Source organism: Brachyistius frenatus, unplaced genomic scaffold, assembly GCF_029030835.1.
Source record: "Brachyistius frenatus isolate BFR_SWC_R1_liver_20210118 unplaced genomic scaffold, ASM2903083v1 Contig_4, whole genome shotgun sequence".
NCBI lineage: Eukaryota > Metazoa > Chordata > Actinopteri > Embiotocidae > Brachyistius > Brachyistius frenatus.
The window spans coordinates 5,758,988-5,786,717 of record NW_027210603.1 but is presented as its reverse complement, the minus strand read 5'-3'; the positions used below and the strand labels follow the sequence as shown (position 1 = coordinate 5,786,717).

General features: G+C 41.5%; 1 protein-coding gene and 1 long non-coding RNA gene across 2 annotated transcripts in view; both read right to left on the bottom strand.

Moving 5' to 3' along the window:
- Nucleotides 1–22,157, bottom strand: part of LOC138629150 (uncharacterized) — a 45,230-nt gene extending 23,073 nt beyond the window's left edge. The window contains exon 1 of the long non-coding RNA XR_011311517.1: nt 22,060–22,157. This is a non-coding gene — a long non-coding RNA (uncharacterized lncRNA). The remainder of the gene's footprint in view (nt 1–22,059) is intronic.
- On the bottom strand, nt 1,155–26,615 carry LOC138629125 (ataxin-7). Its single transcript, XM_069712634.1, has 13 exons — nt 26,477–26,615; nt 23,910–24,024; nt 19,012–19,224; nt 18,743–18,811; nt 13,461–13,565; nt 7,814–8,102; nt 7,092–7,423; nt 6,467–6,549; nt 4,908–5,188; nt 4,524–4,713; nt 4,288–4,409; nt 2,940–4,095; nt 1,155–1,388 (listed from the first exon to the last, which is right to left on the bottom strand). Exons 3-13 carry the CDS (start codon nt 19,214–19,216, stop codon nt 1,371–1,373), a joined length of 2,850 nt encoding a protein of 949 aa, XP_069568735.1. The 5' UTR covers nt 19,217–19,224; nt 23,910–24,024; nt 26,477–26,615; the 3' UTR covers nt 1,155–1,370.
- Nucleotides 26,616–27,730: the final 1,115 nt, after the last annotated feature.

Genomic DNA, 27,730 nt, shown 5'->3' with positions numbered 1-27,730 from the left:
AAGACAGGTGACGTGCAAGTTTGCTCCAGTTAAGACGTACCATACCTGATTCCCTACGTAGGAAAATAATAAAAGTTAAAACATTACAATTCACATCTGCCCACATGCAGCTGTGGATTCCACACAGCTGTATGGGTAAAAAGTAGGAAAGTGGTGGCTATAACAATACAGCTTGCACAGATTTTCTTTCATCTCCACAATGCACCATCACCGCTTCATGAGCAAGACTGCCCACCTTTGTACTTTAAAAAACAAACAAAAAAAAAAGTAGTTGGCAAAGCTGATAGCAGCTTTTGGCTAGCTTTGTGGACAACTAAGCAGTGCCAATGGAGAAGGTAATGCTGTTCACAGTTGGGGGTAGGTCTACTGTGGCTATCATTCTGCACAATGAAAAAGACTCAGAAAATGAACAGGTGTCCTCAAGACCAAGCTCTCTCTCAACAAAAGATTTAATTGAATGGGCACATCAGGTGTCCTTTTCACATTTAAAAGCACAACCGTCTTCACCAAAGTCTACAAAGACTCTTTGTAGTTCAGTGTAAAAAGCTCATAAGAAATCATAAAAAGGTAACACTTGCATAATTATTCCAGGTAAGAAAAGAATTGACTGGTTCATCCCTACGGGGCTCGTCTCAGGCTACGGCGTGTAACCGTGAGGTTTCGCCACATGTCGCCAGAGAGAGTCAGACTAACAAAACGTGACACAACAAGGTGATTGTGTAGTTGTTTTAAGGTGTTGCAAGTAACAGTTTGCTCCTCCTCCTGCTCTCCTTGCAAGGCTTCTGAGATCAGGCGCTGGGGGTGTAATTAAGTTGGAAATTCCAGTAGTCCAGCAGAATCTGACATGAGAAAAATACTTGTACACACACACACTCGCACATTCACACACTCATTCTCTAACAAACACGGAAGAGATCGGCTTGTTGTCTCCCCAGTTGCTCAGCGTCACGGCGGCTTGTTGTGGCAGCCCTTAACCTGAACCCAATGAGGCCCGTGGCTGTTGCAATTGTTCGTCCTACTTCCACCCAAGACAGGAAGACCTCTCAGAATACCGGGACTACACTCGCGTGGGGGATCCTTGGCTCGCTCATTAGACCCCTGATGCTCCACGCAGTCCCCCGTTCAGCGCCCCTGCCCGCCCACTCACCCGCCCGACCGACCCCCACACACACACATGGCTTTGGGAGAAATTGTAAGGACCACATCTACTTCACTGGGCAGTCCAGATCATCTCCACCCTGAGGATTGTGGGAAGCTGAGAATAATGTGGGATTGATTTTTGAAGGCCTCGTGCAGTCCAGAGCGGTATGCGGACCGCTCCCGACTATTCCCCGCCTGCCAGTGTCACACACTGAAGCCACGCACCGCTGTCAGGGACGAGCCTTTGGCTGGGGAAGGAAGAGGGGGAAAAAAATAATGTTAAAAATAGTTGTTAGGTAATCTGTCTGTATGCTGGTTCTGTATTAACAGCAGTCATTCAACAAAGTAACACATTCAGGTCAAGTGAGACAGATTTCACCACCTGGACTGGAAGATACTGCAGTTTTGGCATGTTAACTTAATGTATGTAAATTACAATAACTTCAAATCACATGAAATAGAACAAATACAAAAAGCTAAACTTCTTCCAAAGTAAAAAAAAAAAAAAAAAAAAAAAAAAAAAAAAAAAGGTCAAAGCACAAAATGCACGTGTGTGCTTGCAGGCTTGACTACTTTAGCTAAACAGGTAAAACCCGCATACCAAACAAGTTACTTCCGTGTTGCCAATCACAACTTGAGGCTATTGTTCCTTTTTGTGTGGCAGATGTCAATTTTTGAGTCTCGATTCTTCTACATCATCTTGCAGCTTTTTGTCTTATTTGCAGGACCTGTAATTTAGACCCAGATGATTCGGCCTCTGAGCCATGTCTTGTCTCATGCTACTTTAACATCCTATGAGATGATGTGAACCCACCATTGTCCAGCTTGTAACGGTGATTCAGTTACTTTAATGTGAAAGTTAAATATGTGTGTATGCTGGATCACTGCCCCAGCTTACTGGACACTTGAATGAAACAGAGCCATAGTTAATGTTTTTAATAACATCTGTGCAAGTCCTAGAAGGTGCTCTCAGTCATAGGTTTGCCTGCAAGAAATAATTGTATTTTGAGTTAACGTGCTGTACTGTGATCCATCACTTAGTCCGTGTATAGAATCCAAGAAATGTCAAAAAACTGAAAAGTGGATAATATGAGTAACCACAGCTAATGGTGACATTATAAAATTAGATGTGTCACCTGACCAAGTATAAAATATCCAGTAAATGATGTTAAACTTCTTCACATTTGAGAGGATGCAAACCTTGCTCTTTTTGATTGATAAACAATTTTGTATTAAATAACAAAACTGATCAATGCTTTTAGTGAATGTCACACATTTACTGAGGGATCTCTTAAGCTGATCTCAAAGGTCGGTATCGAGCCAACAAGGCACGTAGCTAAACTTAGCTATATTCATCCCCGATCATTGTTTTATGTTGACTGTCGCATGGATGTCATAAACAATGCAGAAGTGAACTGTGAAGAGTGGACATATTGGAAAATCAAAAGAATGCAACACAACAGCCTGTAATGTCTGCGATACGAGGATTTTGTGAGGCGGTAGTAACAGAGTTGTGTTCAACACTGCAAATTTGATGTCACCTAAAAAATAAACACTCAACAAAACAAAGAGTTCGCTCACAAACCTGAGACAAAGTGTGATTGTGACTTTTGACTGTGAAGGTTGAAGTTAAGCTATAACAGCAATTTGAAGTGGAATTGTGATTATATAGTGTTTTTAAGTAAGCTCTTACTATAATGCTGCACCAAGTGGAACTGTATATTTACATAGTTTAATTGGTTAACTTGTCCAACAGAGAGACAAGTTCTTCACTGGTATCAAACCAGTACAAAACCAACCTGATGTAAATGGGAGTTGTTGGGTAGACCCGGTGTCCCTGGAATGCTCCGCCCATGCTTCCCGTGGATGTTGTTAATGGCAGGTGACTTGGCCACTTTGGGTCTACCTGGTCCAGGTCCACCTCCTCCTCCGAGCCCCACCCCCCCACCGCCACTAATAATGCCAGTGGAGGCTGAAGAGCTTTTGCGCTTCTTGCCCTCCAGGCGCCCGTCTGAGGAGTGGTGGCTAAAGCTTGTGTGGTGGTCAGATGAGGATGAGGACTGGTGGTGGACAAAAGGCCCCAGGGAAAGGGTTGAGTCACTGCTGTTCATCATCACACTCATACGCTTAATGGACTCTGCAGGGCTGCCCGAGGGAGGACCTCGTGCAGGTGGCCCAGAGGAGCCGCCCGCTGAACCTCCAGAAGGCTCAGCCTTGAGACTAAGAGAGTTGGTCCGCACGGTCGGGCCACAGTTAAGCCCCACGCTGTGGACTCCACTATGGGAGGATGATAATGACGATGAGGATGATAATAAGCTGTGGTGGTAGGTGCTCCCTGAGCTGCCGACATTTGCACAGTTTTTCTTGAAAGAGGAGGAGGAGGAAGAAGAGAAGTTGGCATTAGAAGAAGAGGATTCAGAGGATCCATGGGATGAAGAGAGGATAGAGCTGTTCTTCCTCTTCTTCCCCGAGCTGAAGCTAGTGCTGCTACTGTTACTGTTCGCTCCAGTATTTCCCCCACCAGTGGAGTTGGGGATGACAGGTGTGGAGGAGCCAGAGGAGATCTCCTTGGGCCTGAAGGACGATGACGACTTGGTAGTGCTGCTGCTGGAGGAACGGGACTTAAGCGCCCGGCCTGAGGCTAGGGAAGGAGCCGAAGAAGAAGAGGATGAGGACAAGTGGGCTGAAGGCATCTGTGGCGACGAAGACACTTGTCGGGCCTGCGTGGTGCCATAGGCCGGGTGCTCAGCCCCGCCCTGCGGGGAGCTGCGGGCATTTAAGGTGGTCCCATAGGAGAGCACTGACTTGCCCTCATAGGATTGGCTATAAGGAGTCTGGGGCAAAGTGGCAGGGGGGCCCAGGAAGCCGGAAGAGGGAGTGCTACCGTGGGAATTTGTGCTTGTCCTATGGGTTGGTGCAACAGAGGAGGAGTTCTCCAAGGCCAAGGGGATTTTCCTGCAACATGAAAACATATCCTCCTTTAGCTATGACTGTTAACAGGTCTAAATTTCACACTATAACAAACAAGACGGTCAGGTATTATATCCCACTGTAAGCACAAGGTGACTACTTCAAAAGGTATTTGGAAAAAGCAGTTCCATTATTGCTACGGTATCAACGTGAAGAATCTGAGACGGGCAGACTTACTTCCACATCTGAGAGTTGACATGCTTGTCCATCATTGTGGTTAAAGCACATCGTACTCTGTCCCATCGCCGGTCAAATGAGTAGCAGCCTTTCCCAAACAGTCGACTCCCAAAGGTGCAATACTGGCAACAGAGGTGGAGTACAGGTGAGAAATAAAATCTGCAATCCTTCATAGTTCAACCACTTTGACAAAAAGGAAAGATGTATGTGGTTAATGACAGGTGGGGTGCACTTACAGCTGCCGGTCGTGGGTGATAACCTGAATAGTGACAGTCCAGTTTGTCAGCGTTGTCCTCACGCTCCTCATTTTCTCCCTCGTCACTGGATGGTCTGGAAAAACCATCGGGGGCAGTTTGGGGATGATGTAGGGACTCGTGGACTACTCCAGGGTCTCCGGAAGTGCCACCTCCGTGACTGCTGTTTAGTCTGATGGACAGATAGTGCGGCTTGTAACTTTCACCTCAATCATAAACACCTTTTCAGAAAACCAAAACCACAAACGCTAAATTGTAACGGTGTTTGTCTCACCTCAGTGAGTAAGGCTGGTTAATCTGGTGTCACTCCACACAGAATAAGCACGACAAAGTGAAATAGTTAAATGGTTGTGGCGCAGCACTTACCGTGGAAGACCAGGGCTGTGAAATTTGGGCTTTCCGAGTGGCAAAGGCTTAGTGGCATCTGGTGCGGGGCCGTTGCCATGAGCCACTTGGTGGGCATCATGGCCAGGGGGGAGGTGGGAGGAGGGGTGTGGGTCCCTGAGAGGGGGGTTTTGCTGGGAATGGGGTTGGTGGAGTTCTCGCTCCCTCTCCCGCTCCTTTGCTCTGTTCTTGTGCTCCGCCAGCAGCGTGTCAAAGCGCTTCCTCCGCCCTGGCACCGCCCTCCGCTGGCTTAAGGAATGTGTCTGTTGGGACATTAAAAGGTTGGGGGGGGGGGAATGTTGGGGAAAAGATTCTCCTTGTTTTTAACTCTTATGACATAAAATCTCTTATTTTTCTTCCAATTTGTACATGCCAGATATATCTGACAAATTTTGACAATATGCACAACTTTAATACAAATAAGCACAACCATCTTTTAAAAAATGTAAAGAATAAAAAAATAAGGTAAAAAAGTAATAATCTAAAAACACTGATAGTTAAAAACACTTGTTAAAATCACATTTATGACAGAGGACATTACACTGTGCAACATGTTACTTTCACTGAACATAGACTTCATCATTTATTATACGTGCTCCTGTCGGTAGGAACCCACAGAAGCTGACAGCAGGTGTTCCACAAACACCGGCCCCCAACTGTCAGCCAGCTGCTGCCATTGGAAACGCCCACCCAGAGGTTTGAAGCAAATGCTGCCTCCACAAGTATGTGAAGAAACTGTAAATATCCTCCTCTGAAAAGCTGAACATCAATTTTGTCCTTTAACGGGAATTGCTGATGATAAGAAAACTGTAGAGTAGGGCTGTTCCATATCATATCGTTCACAGTATTACTGGTATAATTTTTGATCAACTGAATAAAAATAATAGCATGATAATGGCAAAAGTCCAACCTGTTGACGTAATGATGTCATACCGTTATGCAGTGTAACCGTTTGAGACATGTTAGAAGTTTATCCAGCAAGAAGCATGACTGAAAGCCGCTGTCTTCGACAGGTTTCCAGCTGAATGTGACTGTTTAATTGACAGTTACGCAAATTCTCCTCTCGCCTCTCTGTGTGCTTCACAAAGGGCAGCTCCGCCCCACACATTCGATGGTCCCCACACATGGAGCAAATGAGAGGCTCAGGTGAAATATTTGTCATATTACTGTAAGTGAAACACAAGTGCAACAAAAGCCCCAAATCTATTTATTTATGGACAAACATCGATGACAGACTTCAGAGAATCAGGCCAAAATATCGCTCAATCTGACAACAGGGGCGAGGAAGTTATAAAAGGCTCCACTGCAGATCATAGAAGCTGCGTTGCAATAATTAATTAGAAAAAAGGTTTTTTTTTGTATTTTGTCATGTCATCAAGAATATTGTCATTGCAAAAATATCCAGATATATTGTTATATTATTTTAGGGCGATATCACCCACCCCTACTCCAGAGCAAGTCCAGCCTTAAGATTTCAATAATATCCAGCTTATCCAGCTCAGGTACACGGCACAAAGAGACAAAGCAGAGAGACCAGTTACCTTGCATGTTAGTGATCTTGTGCACGGTTTCCGAGCCGTCATATCCACAACGCCACAGTGGATATCTGGATTGAACTCGCGTTCTGAAGGCACAGCAAAAGAGCAATGGAGAAAAACATTGTTACTTACATACATTGTGTCAAATGACCTGCCCCGGTAATGTGTTTAAATGAAAACAATTGTTGTGCAAAATATTAGCCTCAGATAAGCCTTAACTTTTTAGCTGATGTGTGTTTCATTGTAAAAACAGGAAATTTCTTTGGCTGCAACATTCTGAGTTTGTGTTTACAAGCAAACTGTCAGTGGGTCAGTCTTTGAGAAGTTGAATAAATGTGCCCTGTACCCTGTTAACTGCATTCTATTTTTATTATAGAAAATGATAACCGATGGCCGGTATTATATGTGGTCTGATTGATACGTTATTCAACCTTTTACCGCATTATGAAAGAAACTTAACAAGATAAGAGAGAACAAACCATTTTAGGTAAAAACAGAATGTTGTATGAGAAAGTATTTCTACATTCTCATAATCTAAACACAATTCAGGAGTCAGATCTGACAATACTAAATACTGATAGCACAAACTGTGACTACATTTTGCCATAATTCCCCCCCTCCAGCTGACCTGAAACTTTCTTGTTAAGGTGGCGTCTGCTACTGGCACTGCTGCTGCTGTCCTGCTTCTTGTCCGAGAGGACAGAGAGGTGGCCCTTGCCGTTGGGAATCTGACCTGGGGCCAGCAATGAAGGCTTTGGTATGGAGGGACAGTTAAGGCCTGCTTTAAGGGCTGATGAGGAGGAGGAGGTCGTGATGGCGGTAGTGTTGGAGCTCACAGTGGTGCTAGAGGAGGATGTGGAGGAGGATGAGGTGGTGGCGGGGGCAGATGGAGCCTGCACCAGCTTAGCTGACGAGTCCACCCTCAGATGCATCTTCTCCACCTTGACAGCTGGGGTGAGGCTGGAAGAGAAGGTTAAAGAGATGAAGAGGGCAGCAAGGAGGAAGCTGAGAGTTAGAAACACTGAGCCAGTGAGAAGCGCATGGTAAGAGACAGATGTGGACGTATGGATGGGGCTGGAAGGACAAAACATAAATCTGGTATGGTCCATCATTAATCAAAGACTTCAGTCAAAAGAAAAACACAGTTCCAATGTTAATGAAGAGGAACGACAACTTTGGAGAGTTCAGAATAAAAAATGACAATGCACTTGCATAGATATGTTTAAATGTGCTTGTATTTTACTTCTCTGGAGTTCTGAAACTTTTAAGAAATTCTACTTCAACTTTTTAAAGATAAAATAGATTGATGTGACTGCCAGGATTTGAGCAACCCAACAGAGTGAAACTTACATCTTGTCCAGCTGCAGCATCCTGAAGGGGGGGAAGGGGGGTCTTCGCTGAATGCCTGGCAGCTTCTCTTTGGCTGGTTTGACGAGTTTGGGATTGGAGGAGGATGATGAAGAGGAGGATAAGCTGGCGCCAGCGGCGGATGGTCGGCCGAGGATGCTTCCACTTGCCACTCCCGCAACAGACCCCGAGCCCAGCCCGGGCCCAAGCCCACTGCCACCGCCCCGGTTCCTACCCGGCACAGGGAAGGGCGAGGTGGAGGCTGGCTTGCTGGCGGAACTGTGTCTTCTCTCTGGAGCGACAGCATAAATCAGGAAGGCATTAAAACATGATAGTTGAAGCAATAAGAATATCTGAATCACACCACAAGAGACTAGTCTATATGGGTAAATGTGGTCAAGAGCCCAGAGAAAAGTCACGACACACGAGAACATACAAATCTTCTTCTGACATTAGTGAGCAGGTTACCTCAACAACAAATAAACACCATTTGTGAATCATGCCAACGCAGCCTGAAATAGAAGCAGCCAACAGGTCAAGAGCTTTATATCCTGCCTGAGCTTCTTATAACAGCTGCTGTGCAAACTGATAAAAGGCAGTATGACAGCAGAAAAGGTTAGAATGATACTTAGCTGTGGATAGAAGGAGAAAAATAGACAAAACGGGGGGGAAAAGCTCTTCACTAAATGCTCAGATCCAAAACTAAATATCTTTCATTTAAGTGCACCATGGTTTCCAAAATCAGCAAACAAAGGCCCCTGTGTGCACACAGCAATTACAGAATCATAGCAGACAACCATAGACACTTTGGGTTTTCAAAGGTAGCTCTCATCATTTGCTATTTTTAGTAACGGTGTACAACAAGAGCTACTGCTCCACAACACCGACTAATTTCCTCACCACACAGACACATTTCCTGAGTTCATTAGCTGCCACAGCAGAAACGACCAAAGAACGTCATGAAGGCATCTTTTAAATTCAGTGCAACTTGGACCAGTTTTGAATCTTGGCCCAACAGCAGCTCTCTACCAGACATAGCGAACCCCTGAGGTCAAGCAGACAGACTCACACTGCTGCTGCTCTGATAACATGTGGAGAGGGAATGAGAGTGACAGACATAGAAGAACAGAGAGAGAGAGAGAGAGAGAGAGAGAGAGAGAGAGAGAGAGAGAGAGAGAGAGAGGGAGGGAGAGAGAGAGAGAGAGAGAGACGTGTCTGCTGATGAATTCAGGACAAAGACAACATGAACGTTTACAAGACCCTCGTGTTGTCAACACTTTCGAAGGTGATGAAAATGATGGGATGAAAAATAACAGCACACACCATCAGGGGCACTAAAGGGTTCTGATAGAGAGCATCTGTGTATTGAGGTGTGGGTCTGGTCAGGTAACCTTTTACTGGGCTAACTCCGTAGTACAGTTGGGAGGAGGGCCATAGGCCAAAACTCAGCCTCAGAATCATCGAATTATCTGAGCTGATCACAATTATTTTGCATAACTGTTCGAATCATTTCAATCTATCGCTATAAAAACAGAAATGTCATACGTCCATCTTTATTTCCACAGTGTTTTCCCCTGTTTGAGGTTTGACTGTCCTTTCAATAATGTCATCTCATTGCATCTCTTCTTCTGCTGGGATTAAATGGTAAATGAGTGGAAAATTAGCAACCCCAAAGTACGATGTTTATTTTGACTACTGGTATTACTCAATGACGGTAATTTCGTTGTAAATTCAATTTATTATTACTTGTGCAAACAGAGATGTAGCATTATTTTTATGTTTAATGTTCAATGCCAGTAAATGGCTTTTCTTCTTCATAAAGTGTATTATTAAACAATGATTAATAGCATAAAATAAACGGAAAAAGACAGTTAAATCATGAATTGCAATTATTTGTATGACAATCGTCAGCTAAAATGTTATGATTGTTAGATAAGAGCAAAACTCCTTTTACTCAGCTGCATTCCACACAAACCTCCAAATTTCTTCTAATTTCTCATTTCAGGGAGAAAAAAAACTTTCGGGCCTCCTTCCACAGACTCAACATATTTTCCCTCCCGCTCCTTAGCGGCTGAACAACCCAAACGCCTTTCTTTCACTGCCATCCACCATCCCTCCTTCCCCTGCTGTCTTATCCTGTTCTGGTCATAACAACAGCACACCCTGCACACAAACTTACACCAGGAAACCCCAGCGTGACGCTCAGTGCTCTGTACACAAAGCACTAATACTGGGAAGAGAAAGCCAACACCAGAGGCAGCGGTAGAAGAGTACAACAGGAGTCAAGAATGATGTGGGTGGGGGAGATGGGGAGGGGGGAGACAAAAAACACAAACAAAGGACACAAGAAATAGGAGGAGACCTAATGTCGTCTTTCACACTGTCAAACAAATGGCTCGGTGGTGTGGGGAATCCCTGGCTGTGCGAGTGAGAGGAAAAACATGGAAGAAAAAAAAAGTGTGACGGCCTTACTGCTATTTTCACAAGCACCGTGTTTAAGCTATAGCACGGCCTCTGTAAAATGTTTGCAAACAATAAGAACCTTGCTGTGTTAATGACAAATAATAAATACTCAATGATTCATTTTCTTGCGATCTGAGCTCAATGTGCATGATCCAAAAATGTCTTAAGTGTATGTTTGCTTGACCAGATGTGTAAGAAGACAACAAGTTCATAAATGAAAGCTGGCAGCTTCAGTTCTGTGATGAGTGTCACCCCTGCTGCGTTCCACCTCGACCGAGAATCACAAACACCTAACGGGAGACAGATGGGCTTAAAGAAAAATCATATTGATACCAGCTCAACGGTACTGAGATCAGTGCCTTTACACCGTGTTAACACCACACGGGGTCTTCCCATAATGGCCTCAGAGAGGGGAAGACATGGGGTAAAGCACAGCAAGAGCCATGCTGCTGTGTGGCAGGGCCACACATTATATTTAGACTGTTGGGCAGTCGAAACGATTAGTTGATCAACAGAAAATTAATCTGCAACTTTAATGAATTGACTGTTTGGACATTGACAGAAAAAGTGCAGTTTCAAACAGCGTTTGTTTGCAACATCTCAAATGTAAGGATTTAGTGCTTTTCTCTGTTTTTAATCACAGTAAATGGAAAATCTTTGGCTTGGGACTGTCGCACTGGCATTAATACATACCCCGAGTTAAGGAACAGAAAAAGATATTAGGAGAAAAATCAGATTGGTGCATCCCTAATAAATATCAACACACTGCAGACAATGTGCTACATTAAGGAATAATGAATACACAGTTGAGGAGACAAATGGCAATAAACGTACTGAAATCACTGTAAAACTTGCGTTTATACTCCATGGATCAGTTTAGGCACAACCTGTATCAACAATACCACCCTGCTCAAAATGTGCCGAGGCCACCTGCTTTGATGTTGTCAGAACTCTTTTACTTTACAGGCAGGGTATTGCCCTCCAGTGTTTGTCTGCAACTCATTTAAAATCCCCTGAAATGTTTGAACACTAACCTGAATGCGTAAGTAATAATCTGGTCCAGACAGACTTAACTTTGTGGGAAGAGTCCATTCTTTGAGTGTTGTTGACACATTTGCAAGGACAGCTCCTCAAGGAGCCATGTGCCGTTAGAACTCCCCCTTGTGGCTGACCTTGAAAACTGTAATTGCTGTCACTTTACAGCGAACGCACAGCACTGTGAAGTTTTCATTGACAGTAAAGATTAAATTAAACAAATAGCCCTACATAAGACATGGGAGGTGTCACTCTATCTCTTATCATTTCAAGAAAATTAGTTAGGAGTGAACACGCTACCTTTTTCTTTCACCGGCTGTGAGAGTTTGTGAACTTGCCAAGAAGAATACAGTCAAGTTAAACAGAATCCACACTGATCACTATATTAATAGACTTTAAAGTCCCTCTCCTGGCATTGATTAAACCTCTAAAAACTCATCTTTGTTTATCAAAATTACATATTTAGAAGTTTTTCCCAAGAAAAAAAATCCCCTTAAGCTATAAAGTGGCTTGGATGCAACTATACACATTTGCCTTCGAGCAGTACAAGCAGACCTCTTAATATTTAAATAATCCTCACCTTATCTGTACCCACCCCTCTGCTGCTCACCTGCAGCTAGATGACATGGAAAGCCCCACCCCACAAGTTGATGAAGTTGGTATCTTAGGTATGAAACCCTGATTTCTACAGTTTCAGAGTGGAAAAGCATCTAGCATATTAAAAAAACAACAAAAAAAAAACACCTCATGGACATTTTAACAAGGTTTAAGTCTTGATTTTCATTAAAGGGGTCTTTAACTTTCTTTAGCACACTGCCAAAAGATCCATCTTAACTACCAAGCAGTGGAAATCCATGCAATCAAACACACATTCATAATGTATTAACAGGGGAAGAAATCAGATCTGAGCTGAATGTTAAAACAGTGCAATGCTGGGAAGCCTTGAGAGAAAGACAAGTCAAATAACAAAGGGGTTACTGCATAGTGAGGGAAAAGTGTTTCTCCTATATGCTTTCGACAGCGGCACAGAACCGCTGTTAAATGAACCCCAGCACAGAAAATTCACGTTGTACATAACAGTGACAATGAATGCAAAACATGAGAGGCTCCACACAGGAACAGCAGACTGGAGGAGGTGGTGCTGCAGCCACTGAACCAGGCGAAGTGAAAGAAAACATTTACTTGAATCGATAACTACGCATGTCACTGAAAGTGCAATAAAACCTTCATGTGTAAAAAGCTGAAAGCCATCCACTATTCCTGCAGTGCTCCAGCCACGATTACGCTCGTCAGGCTTAAAGCAAATTGTTAAGAACGAACTAAAACAAAAGCTGTCTGTTTATCTTAGTTTGTCGTGCATTTCAAAACCTGGAAAATTCCCGTAAAACGAGCGGCCGTCTGATTTCTATGTCCTTCATTCTTTCTAAACTTCACTCAGTATTTTGATGCCAAAAATACATTGTTTTATCTATTATTTGTTTCTGAAATATGATTTTGTTTAAATTTTGAATATGCTGCTTTTTCTCTACAAACAACATATTTAAAATATAAATCAATTCTAATAGTTTTCTGAATCAGGATTTCTTCAGGGGATAGAGCTTGCTTCATCAGTGAGCACATTTGTTTGACTTTTCTACCTGACTGAGTGTCCTGTGTAAAAAGTTAAACCTGGAATTTTTTATATAATCATGTAATTATAAAAGTCCCAAATTATGTGTAAATATGTTGTTTTTGGTCAAATAACCACTGACTCCCCCCGGTAGTGTTGAAGCTCTTATTGTATCAAAAGCTAACTAGCTTGACAACTGTCAAATAATTTTAAGTTAGTCCACTGCTGCTGTGCAAACACAGGTCCTGGCACCGCTGTGGGAAACACTGAACAGACGAGAACTACTTTGTCCACACACACCTTGTTGTTCTGGGTTATGGCTACAATTTGAAACTGTTAAACCTTGCTCTGCATTGCATGTGCCTGAAACAGGAATGAACATACTGTATGTATACTAGCCATACATAATATTGTGTGTGTGTGTGTGTGTGTGTGTGTGTGTGTGTGTGTGTGTGTGTGTGTGTGTGTGTGTGTGTGTGAGTGAGTGAGTGAGTGAGTGAGTGAGTGAGTGAGTGAGTGAGTGAGTGAGTGAGTGACACTTACCGTAGTGTGCTTGGAAGGCTTGCGGCTTGACTACCTGACCACAGTGGCTGCACATCACCAGGTAGAAGTCGTCCTGTGCGGGACACTGGCCAAATATGGGCATGTCTGCACACAGAGGGGAGAATCAGCTAGACAGGGCACATCTCAAAGAGATGCAAAATAAATGTACCTATGTTCACCTGGTGCCCACTTTTCAGCCAAGTATCACTTACAATCTACATTGAAATGTTCATTTGTTGTCATAATAGCTGAACACTTTGATAGCATGTTTTTAACACAACAGACCACAAAGAGGGAAATAGTTATTGGTCATGTCCTGAAAGCAATTTGCAATTGTTGTGTTGCATGACCCATGTGGTAACACATATTTAACATTAGCCATATTAATAATTTTCAAAAATTGAAGAACTCACTCAAGGCAAAATGACTAGCAAATTGTGCACATGCAACTTTGCTCATACTCAGGAATGATCTACAAATACAGAGCTCTTACGAGTCCCCATTCACCATGGAGAACATGTCCCAGTGATAAGAACCAGGAAGAGGCTGAGCCAGAGATCCAAAGGTTACGTACTGCCACAGAATGAACGTCTCGCCCAGATACACACAAATGCCCAACTTACATAGAGTGTGGAGGATTTTTGACTTTGACTAAATTAGGAGCTATCACTGGTACAAATAAAGTTTCTTCAGTTTGTTTACTTTTTCCAAATTAAAAAAAAAAACCAAGTATGTTCAAATAGACAGCAATGAAGTGAAAATGTAAGGATGTGAAATTTCCTATAGTGCGACCCATTCGATGGAAAATGTTCATAACTTTCATGCGCACGATCATTAAAAAGCACAAGAAGCATGAGTGGCAAGGTACACGTATGGCATGTCTTCTGCTCAGGCATCTTTACCCATCCAATAACCAAGCCTCACGCCTCATAGACCACTCTAAGGCAAATGAGAGGGAAGTGCTGGAATCACACCAGAATGTGATCAAAATTTACCCTGGCGCAGAGAACCAGAAACCACCTAATTAAGGAGGCTAATTAAGAGATTGCCAGGGGCGTCATGATGAGACGAGCAGAGGAGAGGATACAAGAGGAGAGAAGTGGTGCCCCTCTTCAATATGTACTCTGCCAGGGCCGTCAAGGGTTCTCCAAACATCACTGGCCGAGCCTGGAAGGGATGAGGGCCATTGAGCAAACACTATATAAAAGGATCTACCTGGCGGGTTCCCTCTTAGGGAGGTCAGTGGCAGTCTGGTGTGGATGAATTGACAAGCATAATGCTCCTCAATTCTCTACTCAATTGTCTGAGGCCACTTTGTTAAGTGTCTCCTTCAACTTTTACAGTGGCTGGTGTCTGCAACAGGGAAAAGGCAAACATATTTACTTGATAGACAAAGGCACGTAAATTATACAGAACCCGAGTAGAAAAGCCCACTGCTGATGTGCATGAGCAAGGGTCCGATTGCTGCACAAAGAGAGCAAGTGCAGAAATGTGATGTGGAGACTCACTGATTGCCAATTACAAAAGAACAAGCCGGTGAAGCAGTGGCTAAATGCTTCCCTAAACTTTCTGGGCAACTTTTCCGCTACACAATAGTGGTTTCATTGCACTCTGTCTCTGAACCTTCCTCATGTAACAGCAACATATAATTGAAGTTATAATGAGAGCGCAAACATATTTGTTGAATCAGTAATTTCCCATCTATTCTTTATTAAAACTGAACATTCTCTCAGATCTTTTATTGAAAGAGGCCAAGAAGTGCGTCATCCAACAAGCCAACCACATTTCCTTGCTGGATCAATAGCAAGGTCAAACAAGACTCATTCTTAAAATGCTGCTGCTCACTTGGAGGGTTCTCCAAACAGGTTCCTCAACTATGAAAGCAGCGCTGCTATATAGTCTTGCTGCTCTACATTCAGCAAACTGGCACCAACTTGACTGTACCACTAAAATGGCCTGACTTCAAAAGCAGTCTAACGCCACCGTGTCTGCCCCATTCTCGATCTCCATTTTCTTCCTTTGCAAGAAGGCGAGAAGGCGAAAAGCACAGAGAGGGAGAAAGAGTAAGAGGAAGTAACAGTGTAGAAGAAAGAAGAGACAGAACAACAGAGCAAAGCCTGGAAACAAGCACAACTGAGAAAAAAAAAAAAAACAGAAACAGAGCAGAGAAGCAGGCCGAGGCCTCAGCGAGACAAAGAGAGTGAGAGAAGGACCGGCGCTCAAGGAAGAGAAAGAGAGCCTGTGAGCATGAGACGGAGGAAGAGAATGAGAGTCCAGTTAATTTCAGCATCCTCTTCCACGGCAGTGATGAATGATCTAGGTGGACTCGCAGCCGCTCGGGCTACCTCTGAGCCGCACACACAGACTGGCTGAATCTGACCTGTGGCTGACAGTGGCACTACATTTCCCAGCTTCCACGACTGTGACAGTGCCACTGTAAGCGTGACAGAGTGATGAATTCATCAGTCATTATTTGCAATACATTTTTACAAATGTGCGTGTGTGTGTGTGTGTGTGTGTGTGTGTGTGTGTGTGTGTGTGTGTGTGTGTGTGTGTGTGTAATCATCTGTGTGTGGTAGAATGGCAGTTACACCACAGGAGAAATCTGGTGGTGAGTCATGGCGGAGAGGTGTAGTCATCCACTTGTAATATCCCTACTAGACACACACGCACGCCCGCACACGCACACAACATACAGTTTCTATGAACACCAACTTCTGCCCTGAGCAGCATGTGTTAATGAGCCTTATGACACAAACAACAGCCACTGAACATACATGACGATAAAAACATGATTCAAGATGACTGCATGTCAAGTCACCTAGAAGCCATGAATTTCAAATGACCATTCGGTTTCTCTGCCTTACTAAAATTATACCTTTGATGTGGAGACACATTAATCTAATTCACTTTCAAACAGTATTTCTTTAAAACAAAGCAGAAAACATCATTTTAGCTGCCACCTAAATTGCACGCAGTCTTATATATACACACATAGATTTTAAATATTTTGTGCTATGCCATCTCATAAGAGCCACAGATTATATATGTAATATTAAAACTGTGTTTTTCCTGTCACTGGGAGCCTTTAGGGGACTTGCTACTGGAATTTTGGAATGGTTTTAGGGTATGCACACAGGCCACATTGTTTACCAATGCAAATGCAACATCAGATAAGTGCCCTGACAAGAAGCGTGCAATTAATCCTTTCCTTCACAGCAACACGTGAAGAGGAGAAAAAAAGCTCAACATACATAAGTGTGGGCCAAAATCACGTGACTCAAGAGAAGCGTGTCACCTTCCCACAAAGTTTTCCTTTGTGTGATATATCTTACAGGCAGAAACACTTCATGCTCTGTGCAGATACATGGTTTGACAGGAGTGATGAGAATCAGAAACGGTCATTCAAACACACGTGCCCCCCCAAAAGCCACCTAAATGAGAGACATAACAAATTCTGTGACAATTATGCACACAACAATGATCACTTTGTGGTTGGCTGCAGAACTGACGATGGTGTTTCAGATCTGAAGAAGATCCTCATGTTGTTTGCTTAACTAGTGCCACGTTTCTGCACTAAATAATACACATCAAAAGCAATTTGGCAGCAAAGAAAATGATCATTTTCACTGTACACTTAGTTTTGAAACAGAGCTCAACAAAAAGGATGCATCTTATTTTTGATGTCCAGGTCACTGCAATACCAACAAGGTCACGTGTGACATGCCCTGCGTGTGTCGCTGAGTAAGCAATAGAAAGCCCTGTCTGTGAGGTGATTAAAGGTAGCTATGGATGTGTTGCTACAATGCATTTTCCACAAATAAACATGCCGTCTTTGTTGGTATACACTTTTACGCAGGTTGCCCACTTAACTACTTGAGACAGTGCACAACATTTGCCAAGAATGGATCCTTTCATTAAACAAGCTAAGCCAAACGACAATCACTGTGTAACGGCGGTAACAAAGCTGATTCATCATACATTCCCTTTATTCTGTGTCAACTGAACAAGTTGGTCCTCAACTCTTTCTGTCACCCGACTTATTATGTTTCGATCTACGGAGTCTGGTGTGTTCTGTGAGCTGGAAAAATGGAGCGTGCTTGTTGACTCTTAGGTAAACAAGATGCCACTTTATTGTTATGACAATTTACCTTTGTGATGAAGCTCGTTCTAAATCCAGGCCTGCCAGCGGGACAAATCAGCTAAATCTAATCGAGGCGTTTCCAAAAATAAAATTGCAGTACAAACTGCTGTGAAACATCACTCTGTGATTCAGAAGCCAGGTGAAGTGAGCTTCTGACACTGGGTTTTACCACTTGTGTCGGATGATGTCCTCTCTCTTTATTCTGTCATAACTGTCCTATTAACCTTCAAAGGCACGATTAGCTGAAGCTACAGCTTTAAAATACACTGGACTAGCCCGATATCATTATTACTAGCAGGAACACAGTCACCATATCACTCTGTTATCAGAGCAGTCTGGTTGATTGTTTTCATCCATTTATCCCACCCAGGGAGATCAGACATGCTAGTTGATGTGCCAGTACTTCAAAAAACATTAAAACCTTTGCTGAAATTTAGCAGTTTGTTTAACATCTTCACAACATTTATCCAAATGTGTGGGACAAAAAACATTAATGTTGACCATGTTTTCTGTTTAAGATGCAAGTAAAATAAAAGCAGGCTATACCGAAAATTCACGTAATTTACAAAAAGTGCATATCACTGTTTTAAAGGTAACATTTCCATTTAGGGTATTTTTCTTTTGAGAAATCACACGTTTCTACAAAGTCAATTTTACTTTTAAACTTCACTTTGCAGCCCTTTAAGCAGCAATCCTTTCTGTTGTCTTAAGGCAAAGAAACACAGGAAACCATTCTACAGCTTATATATAGGCTATATATAAAATGGCAGAAATCCTGATGCCAAACAATAAAGTTATATTTTTGTTATTATTGTGTTTTGGGCCTATACTCAACTACAGCGAGTCTAAGTTGTTGCCGGTTAAGTTATTTTTGGTTACAGATGTAAATGTCAACTCCCTCACGAATAGCAGATACGTTTTACTGATTATACCCGGTTGTTCAGTCAATTTTTGATGCGCATGATTTACAGTAGATTCAGTCCGAACGATGCATGTAAAGTGTTTGAATCCATGTGTGTGTATCTGTGCAAACCCCCCCCCCCCCCCCCCCCCCCCCCCCCCCCCCCCCCCCCCCCCCCCCCCCCCCCAGAACCAAAATACACCTTTGGCCCTAGAGGGGGGGGAAAAAAACACTCACCTTCTCTGCACAAACGCATGGCTTCTCGATTTTTCCCGAAGTCTTTGAAACTTTCCTCCGATTCAGCACCTGAAAATGAGGCGATCCGACACAGAGACAAATAAATAGTTGCACTTGCTTGCCTGCCTGTGCTGTTGCTACCAGTAGCGTTTCTTCATATTCCACCAAAAACTGCATGCAATCGACCAAAAAAAAAAAAAGGACAGGACTGGCAACTGTCGCGCTTTCGCTCGCTTCCTCGCGCACATTCGGGACGCTGGGGAACTCACCGTCGTTGCCGTGGAGTTTGGCGGCGTCGACCCAGTTGCTCCAAGGCTGTCCCAGCATTATTTCAGGACTAGGCAATGATCTCCGCTCCGCAACAGTCGCCATTGCTGTGGAGCCTTCTCCCCGCTGGATCTGCTGCTGCTTCAGCTGCTGCCTGGCCGCTCGGCGCTGCTCCCCCCTGACGTCATCCTCGGCCCTTTCCGACATTCTTTCCGCTACAATGTAACAACATAAGAGTCAGCGTTGGTCGCGCTCGGGATAGGAGGACTTTTTCACTGATTGACACAGGCAAACGCGTGTTGTTTCACCGCGCCCGCCCCTCGGTAAAAAAAAAAATAAAAAAAACACCCTCCCCCCAAAAAAAAACTGTGTGCGCCGCCACTTAACAAGCAACAAGTACAACGCTTACACAACATACTGTTTATACCGAATAAACCGTCTGACTGACGGTTCATCTGCAGGTCTCCGACCGACTACCTGGCTAACTAGCTTACGCATGTAATGATTACTTGCTTGTTACTTGTCTCATACACATAGATAAGCTCTGATTCCCTGAGTGGTTACCACAGCAATGTGTAGGATTTTATAATAGTGTATCATATAGCCCTCCAGTATTATTAAACCATTCAAAAAAATGTTTTAATAATATACAGAAGTATGTAAGAGATAGCAAAGTGCATCAATATTCAAAGCCAGGTTGTGTTAATTCACAGTCTCACTTAAATGGTCTCAATAAACATTCTATCAATCACTGTCTTTTAATACATTTGGATGAGGAAATTTGAGGAATTTGTTTGGGCTACATATATCACAACTAAATAATTTACATGACTGTATATTTTAGGCAATGAATAAGGACTTTTTCTTGTGGTTATTTTCTATATTTACAGTGTAGGCTAAAAAAGAACAGCTGTGTGGGTATGACACAAGTGGATGCTTGAACTTTGGTGATGTCAATTCTGAATACCACAGATATTGCAATGACACTTGGGACACATATGGCACAAAATATATATTTTCTTGTTTCCTTTCCAAACTTCTAAAGCATATCAGTGATGATGATAAAAGAAAATGTAGGCATTAACCAGTTGGCTGAATGTGCACAATATTTGAAGATTTGCTGATCAATAGACTTACCATTGGTGTCATTGCAATACTTACATAATATGATATGATATTGTGTTTTGTATGTGATATTTACTATGACTTCTACACACATAAAAGACTATAGGAGAAACACATACAGATACTGATTTGATATGCATGGATAATGAACATGTACTGTTATTTCCAGTTGAATCAAATACAGACAAAAACTAGTAATCATGGATCCCCCTGTCATTCAGATTTATTTCAAACTTTGGTCGATTTTTCTTTCCCTTCCCACACATTGTATGAATATTGGGCCAGCAGTTTTTCTGTAATCCTCCTGGCAAACAAACAACTCTTACTGAAAAACATAACCTCCTTGGCAAAGGCAATTATATAGCTGATGTTATGGTTACTTAAACTAAACGTCTAAGATGTCGTAATGTAACACATGACTCACTTGAACTAATTTCTTTGCGATTTCGAAGATTTCCAGAGGTGTAGAGACAGTTACAGTAAATACAGCCAAGTTTACTTTCACTTTCAAAATGATATATTTCTGACCCACCCAAGTAATGCACATGTTCAACTGACAAAAGTTGACAAGCCAGAAAAATACAAATGGAAGGTCATTGCATTGTCTTCCCAGAGACTAGATTTTGTAGAGATGGCTGATTCTTCTCAAGAGACCACAGTAACACACCGACTGACCTGACTTACAAATGGCATTAACATGTCGGGCCTTCATCTGCTGCTGTCCTTCCTATTTTATATGAGTCAATCAGTGCTTGATTCTGTGTCACTTTTTTTTCTCCCCCATCTGAAACCCTCTGACAGTTTGACAGAATAACATGACCCGTTTAAGCACTCTCTATGCTGTTTTTATGAGGTCCTTAAAAAAAAAAAAAAAATCCTCCAATAAATGTAATTGAAATGAAAGTTAAAATGTGTATTCCTGTTTAGCATGTGCCCTGAGGGGACTTGAGCAAAAAAAATGACCATGGCCCTCTGTTTCCATTATACAGTTTAGAAACTCAGCTTTGTCTTTAGATCAATACTAACTTCAGACATTCAAATTCAAATCATCCTAAAGACATCAACGGCGTGCCTCAAGAGGAAATATGATGTTTAATTTCCTCTAATCTTATATAAAAGAAATGTCCCCTTGGGGATTAATAAAGTAACTATCTATCTATCATCTACCTATCTATCTTGTTTATTGCATTCATTCTACCCAGTAAAGCGAGGAACTGTAAACATGTTCAAACCACAGTGACTGTACAAGATATTAGACTTAGCATCTTTAAAACATGAAGGGAGTGCTTGTGGATTGCATTTGGATCATTTACTGGAACTCACAAATCTAGATCTGGCACCCAGGATTGAACCCAAGTAGAAAAATGTTTGGGTTAGCCAACTGGTCAATAAGAGTTCACATTAATACTTTAATATTTATCTGGATACCCACAGAGACGGAGTGAGCAGACATGACAAGTATTGTGCCCGAGGGTGATTTAGTAATTTGAACAACTTTTAGTGCTTTTTAATTCTGTTTCAAAAAACTTTTATACAAAAAAAGTTAGTATCGTGTTTGGGTCAATATACAATACTCTACTCAAGATTTGAAATTGCTCTTCTATATTCAATGAAAGTATCTGAACCAACATACGTATCTTGCTCAATGACATCAATCGGTAACAGTTCATTTTCCAAATGATTTACAGCAAGTGTTGTTCACGGTGTTGGTGTATGGTTAAAATTTTTTCGTTGAATTGATTCTTCTAATGAGGGCTCGCCTTGCCTGTTTTATATAGAGCCCATTGCCCTCACTAGCAAACCATTTTTTTTAATTAATTTATTTCACTTTATTAATCCCCGAGGGGAAATTTCTTCACTACAGCAGGGGGGCTCTCAGGGGGGAGCTGCTGCAGCAGGCTGCCACTAGCGCGGCGCCAGGTAACCTGACCTGAGGTGCATGTTTTTGGATGATGGGAGGAAGCCGGAGAACCCGGAGAGAACCCACGCAAGCACAGGGAGAACATGCAAACTCCGCACAGAAAGGCCCAGGACCGGATTTGACTGGAACCTTTTTGCTGTGAGGCGACAATGCTAACCACTGCACCACCGTGCCGCCCATTAAAACTTTTTTTTAAATTTAATGTAGTAAATCTTCAATAAGCAGAAGAGACTTTTGGTCTGGGATAAATCCAGAAGAGTAGAGATTCTATTTAAAAAAAAAATAATATAAAAAAAAAAAAAAAAGCATCCCTAATTATTTCACAATTTTTGACCTGCTGAAATTTTTTGTTTGTGTGAAAAGGACAATTGCTGTGTTCCAAATGACGTACTTCCCTTCGTACATTCTCATATAGCAGACTTAAATGTTCATACACTTGCTTGTGTAGTACTTGAATACCCAAAGGGGAGTTTTGCACACTGCCCATCTGTAATTATCGGATATAACCGTAACATTTTAAGGCATCACCAACATATGCCAACATATCTGGCGGCTTTGATTATTTTACCCAGAGATGAACATATTTCCGTGCCCTCTGTTTAACACACACAATAAGCACACTGATAGCTTCTATCCAACAGCAGTATGGTGGTGAAACAAAAACTTTTGTGCAATGTTCGGCAACATCTGCAGCTTCCTCATCTGCTGCAGTGTGAAAATATTTTAGGTTCCTCCCTGTAGTCATGACCGTTGAAAATGAAAAGTGTCCATTGTTTCATTCTCAATTTGTGGACCATTTTGAGTACACCATTAAGGTACTTATAGTGCACTGCATGTTTCCATATTTCACAGTGTGAACACACTCATGCATTCAAAATAGTAAGTGTTAGTACGCAAGTAGGTGATTTGGAACATAGCACATGTTATTTCCCTGCAAAAATCGCTCTCAGGTGTTGCCAGTAAAGCCAAACACAAGTCTGCTTTAAAAAAATAAAAATAAAAAAAGACATGGCATTTTGGTATCCATTGCATGAACTAATTATTAGTGCCTGAACATCATATACTGATAATACCAAATCTAGTGACCAGAAAAGTTAAAAAAAAAACACCTGTACAATATTAAGCACTCTTATAATTAAACACTATATTTTTGAAACTTGTATTTCCTTGATATTGGTATTGTTGTTGTATTACTTTACATTTACCTGGTCTTTGTCAAATTCCTACAAAGTCCCTAAACACATCGGGTAAAAGAAAAACCTCAGGTTGAATATTTAAACTCAGTACAGCATCAGTACAAATCATATCCTCACACGTAACACAGTGATTCTCAATAAGCCACACCTCTCTGACAGACAAAAATTATTACTAAATAATAAACCACATTAGAAATAGTATTTAAGTCAGGACTTTGTATTGAATTGCTTTGCATTTACACGGTTAAGATTTTTCTGATGAGTGAATTTATAAAGAACATAAGTGAATAAGTAACAGTCTTTTTTTTTATTTCTTTTGTTTGATACTAGCTTCCTTTCCTCCAACACATACACTTTACCAGGACTACCTAATAGTATCTGACAGAGTCAGTAAAATACATATTAACTGTGTTGTTTGTTTGAATAAAATCCAAAAAGGTTATTTGACAGGTAAAGCTGGGAATGCTTATAAAAGTCTGTTTGAGATATTACAGGGTTGTGTGTTCATGGCCGTAGTATATCTATGCTGAACTCAATGTCTCCAAGTAAGTGACAATTGTGAGCATCTAGAAGCACTACAGTCCTTACTTACGCCTTATGATTATTGTACAATTATTAGAAAGCATTAAACACATAATGAGCAGCTGTGAGATCTTACCTTAGCAAAATAAGCAACAAGGAACCTTTTTTTTCTTTTTTTTTTTTTTAACTCAATCAGCCGATCCTCATCAGTTTGGGTGATTGCTGGCAGGCACGCACACTGGAGAGGAAACCTGGAGACACACACACAAACATACAATGAGGAAAGATGAGTGAGTATTAGGTTCTTTGTTGTTCTGTATCTTGAGTTAATCGGTGGAATTATTCGGCAATATCAAGTAGGCAAAGCTGCTTGTCATGGAGATCTTCACCACTATGCATTAATCCAACCCAGTAAGCACCGTCTCTAACCACCCCTCCAGTCCCACAGTAATCACGCTTACCATTAGTTTTGTTTCTTTAACTGATTTGGGTCATATTGCAATACATTCACAGAGGTAGACATTGATTTGAATATCGAAAACATATCAATCAAAAGTAATTTATAAAAAGCTTTTGCTGTAGCCTATTAAAAGTCCAAAACTACATTTACTAACTGCAAAGTCAGTGTGTGAGATTTAGTGGCATCTAGCGGTGAGTTTGCAGATTGCAACCAACTGAACACCCCTTGACTTACCCTCCCCTTAAAGGCGTGTTAGAGACTCTATGGTGGCCACAAAACAATAATCCCTGTTTGCTTTTTCTGTTTTGTGCTATGGGTAGAGACATGGTAATGCAAAATGGTGACCTTGTAGGAAGGGGACATGCTCCCAATGTACATATGAAGATCTCATTCTAATGTAACAACAACAGAAAACTCTTCATTTCAGGTGATTACACAAATGAAAAAAATAGTTATGAATATTATATTTCATTTCTGCTCCTTTAAGATTCAAGAAATGATTTGGACTTGCAAAAATCTGGTTATCATTTGGAAATATGCTACAAGGAGACCTAAATCCCTGGGTTAAAATAATTAAACAATGTGTAACAACAACATTTTACTATGCTGTGCACTACAAATACAAAAACATATTTTTTTGGGGGGGTTAAGACATTTTGTTTTTAATTATTCATATACTCGTAGCAGGAGTGACAGTGCAAGACTACAGGAACTCAAGAGAAATTGAAATCTAAATATTTTACATTATTAGTAAAATAGAAAATAATAACCAGACACCATAATTGCCAAAAGCTATGTCAGGCATGGGTGAGTGTGCCAGATAAAAATGCTGTATCAACATGTGGAGGTTTTATTATTCAGCTATGTCAAGAACAAAACACACCATAACTGCAGTACAACTAAGATTTAGCCTACAGACATTTTTCACCACCACCATCTCAGGCCCCCGGCAGTGGAAAGCCTGAGCTGAATGCCACCATTATTAGTGCCAGACACTACACCTTGAAAGTGCTGCGCTCCTAAACATGTGAAAAAAGAATGACAAATACTGAAAATGTACAGCACTTAACTTGAGCTTCAGCCTGTCGACTGGCACTCTCAGAGGAACAAGTAAGTGCAGAAGTAGTTATGCTTATAAGGAAACTGGAAATCTCAACTTTAAAATGTATTTTCAGTAGTTCTGCTGCCTTAAGTCTTAAGCCTTCACTGGTAAACTTAGTATGTTCCAAACACGTGTAGTCAAAAGTGCTTCTCAGGCATAAATCCTTCAGAATCCCCTAAAACTAAAGTATATAGCCAAAAGTTAAACAACAAACCTTTGGCACAGAAGATATTTTAACTGTAAACACTGTTGTCACTAACAGCATTAACAATGGCTTTGTCCTACAATTGAACATGAACTGTCTTAAGATTGCATTGCATAAAAAAAAAGTCTACAATTATTGTCCACAATACTAATAAGAACACTGTTAAACATCCCTAAAGCCAGAACTCAGAACTTTGTATTTATAGCTCTTCCTTCTGTAGCAATTTGGACGACACAGACAACCATAACACATGAAATATCAAATGATCACATGACTAAACATTTGTTAAAGGTCATCTTGAAATGTCACCCTCCCTTACTCTTTGTACACTGAGTAGGACTGTCACATCAGACTGTATTGTTTACAAGTTCACTGTTCTGCCATGTAGTGTGCTTTCTGACATTATAAATATATCAGTAGCCTGTCCCTCGCTTCGCCTGAATTATACTTTGTTTTAGGTTCTGAAAGTGGAAAAGATAATATCATGCAATTTCTTTGAAAACAGAGTACTTGTCATTGACAAGTAGGTGCAAGTCTGACAACTGAGATAGCTGATAGCAGCTAGCAGAGACTAACAGGAGCCAGTTGTTTGATTGGCCAGCGTTGCTCCCACCTCTACTACACTAACTACACTACCGTCATTATTTGGGATTTAGATACAGAAAAGACATAATCAACATTCATCGAAAATACGATATTTGAAAAAGTGCATAAAGTCAATGAAGAGTTGAGTGATGGAAACAGGTTGCATGCAGTGTGAGTCTGTGACTGGTACAAACGGTGTTGAGCAGCAGTGGCGGCTAACTGTTACATTAGCCTGCTAGCTGAAGCCTGTAGCCTGCCATGACTAGCGTTAGCGAGGCAGCTGGCAGAAGCCTGACAGCACAGCACAAGTCATCAACCGCCGTCTCGTATCGACAACAACCTCACTCTTACCCAGGCTCTGGATGCTGTAGACTGTGATGTGACACCAGGCTGATATAAATCAGCTGGATGCACGGGGCGAAGGAGACAGAAGACGGTGGGAAAGAGCGAGTGCAGTGCTCAGCCTCTGTGGAGGTCTTCACCTGGTGCTTCCATGTCTGTTTACCAGACTGCATTCTGGGACAGTGACGTCACTGCGCCAGGACGGACGCACGCACGCACGCACGCACGCACGCACTGGTTAGTTACAGCAGCCTCTCCATCATCAAAGTAGTTTTGGTCCAATTATCTTCAGTTCGATACAATGGCATGATGCTTGGGGGATTTGTGACAGGCAAAACTAAGTCTGTGAGAGATTACCAATTCATATATGAAAGATTTCAAATGAATGGTCTTTTGGTTACAGGGGGAATTTCTGTGACCTAAACAAGTGAAGTGTTTCCTACTTATTTCCTCCGTGTATTAATTTCAAAATATTTTAAAGCAATATTTTGGCATTCTATATTTTTCTGTTTCATTGTATACAGTATTGGACATTTCTTAGAAAATAGGGGGGAGGGAGACAAGGAGCCACTCAGCTCAATAAGAATTAAAACAAATTGTTATATATTTATTTTTACAAAACTGAGATAAGATTAGAGTACCATTCCATTTACTTCCTCTTTAAATCTTTAAAAGTCAGACTTTGCATTTCATGTATTTAAAAATCAAAGGCAAAAGTCTAGTTATAGCCTAACTTTATCACTCAAACAATTACTAACCTCTGTACTTCCAAGACAAAAGACTAATTTTAAGAGCATCATTAAAAAAATACCCTGCAGCAAACTTTTTCAGAACACACAGTTTCCCCTTGACCCACAACAGTATATATTTGTGTCTCTGTGCTTATGAAACAGTTGTTTTCTTTGGAGCTCATGTCCTTTTATCTGCACTTCCATGTACCCATCTATGTACTTTGCTATTGTTTATGACAGCTGTCGATGTTCTTGAATCTCTTACAACTCAATCTCAATCAATGCTATATTGCTTCCTGTAATATTGTGTTCTTATAAGTTTTAGTCTTGCTTTTCTAATGTAATAAAATCTTTGCAATCTTTTGTAAAATAGGAATTTTTTTTATGAAGGACTTTTACTTCTAATTGGGTATTCTTACACTGATGTATTGGTACTTAAATAGAAAATCTGAATTCTCCTTCCACCACAATCAATTTGAACTGTGAATGCGCTTTATGAATAAAGGTTTAAAAACAGATTCTGGCCAATCAC

Bases quoted from the DNA above. Each gene is read 5' to 3' on its own strand.
- LOC138629125 (XM_069712634.1), bottom strand. From the start codon at position 19,216: ATGTCGGAAAGGGCCGAGGATGACGTCAGGGGGGAGCAGCGCCGAGCG. The intron at 13,566-18,742 runs GTGAGTGTTTTT...CTCTGTGTGCAG, and splicing joins CATGCGTTTGTGCAGAGAAG to ACATGCCCATATTTGGCCAG. The intron at 4,714-4,907 runs GTAAGTGCTGCG...TCTGTCCATCAG, and splicing joins CACAGCCCTGGTCTTCCACG to ACTAAACAGCAGTCACGGAG.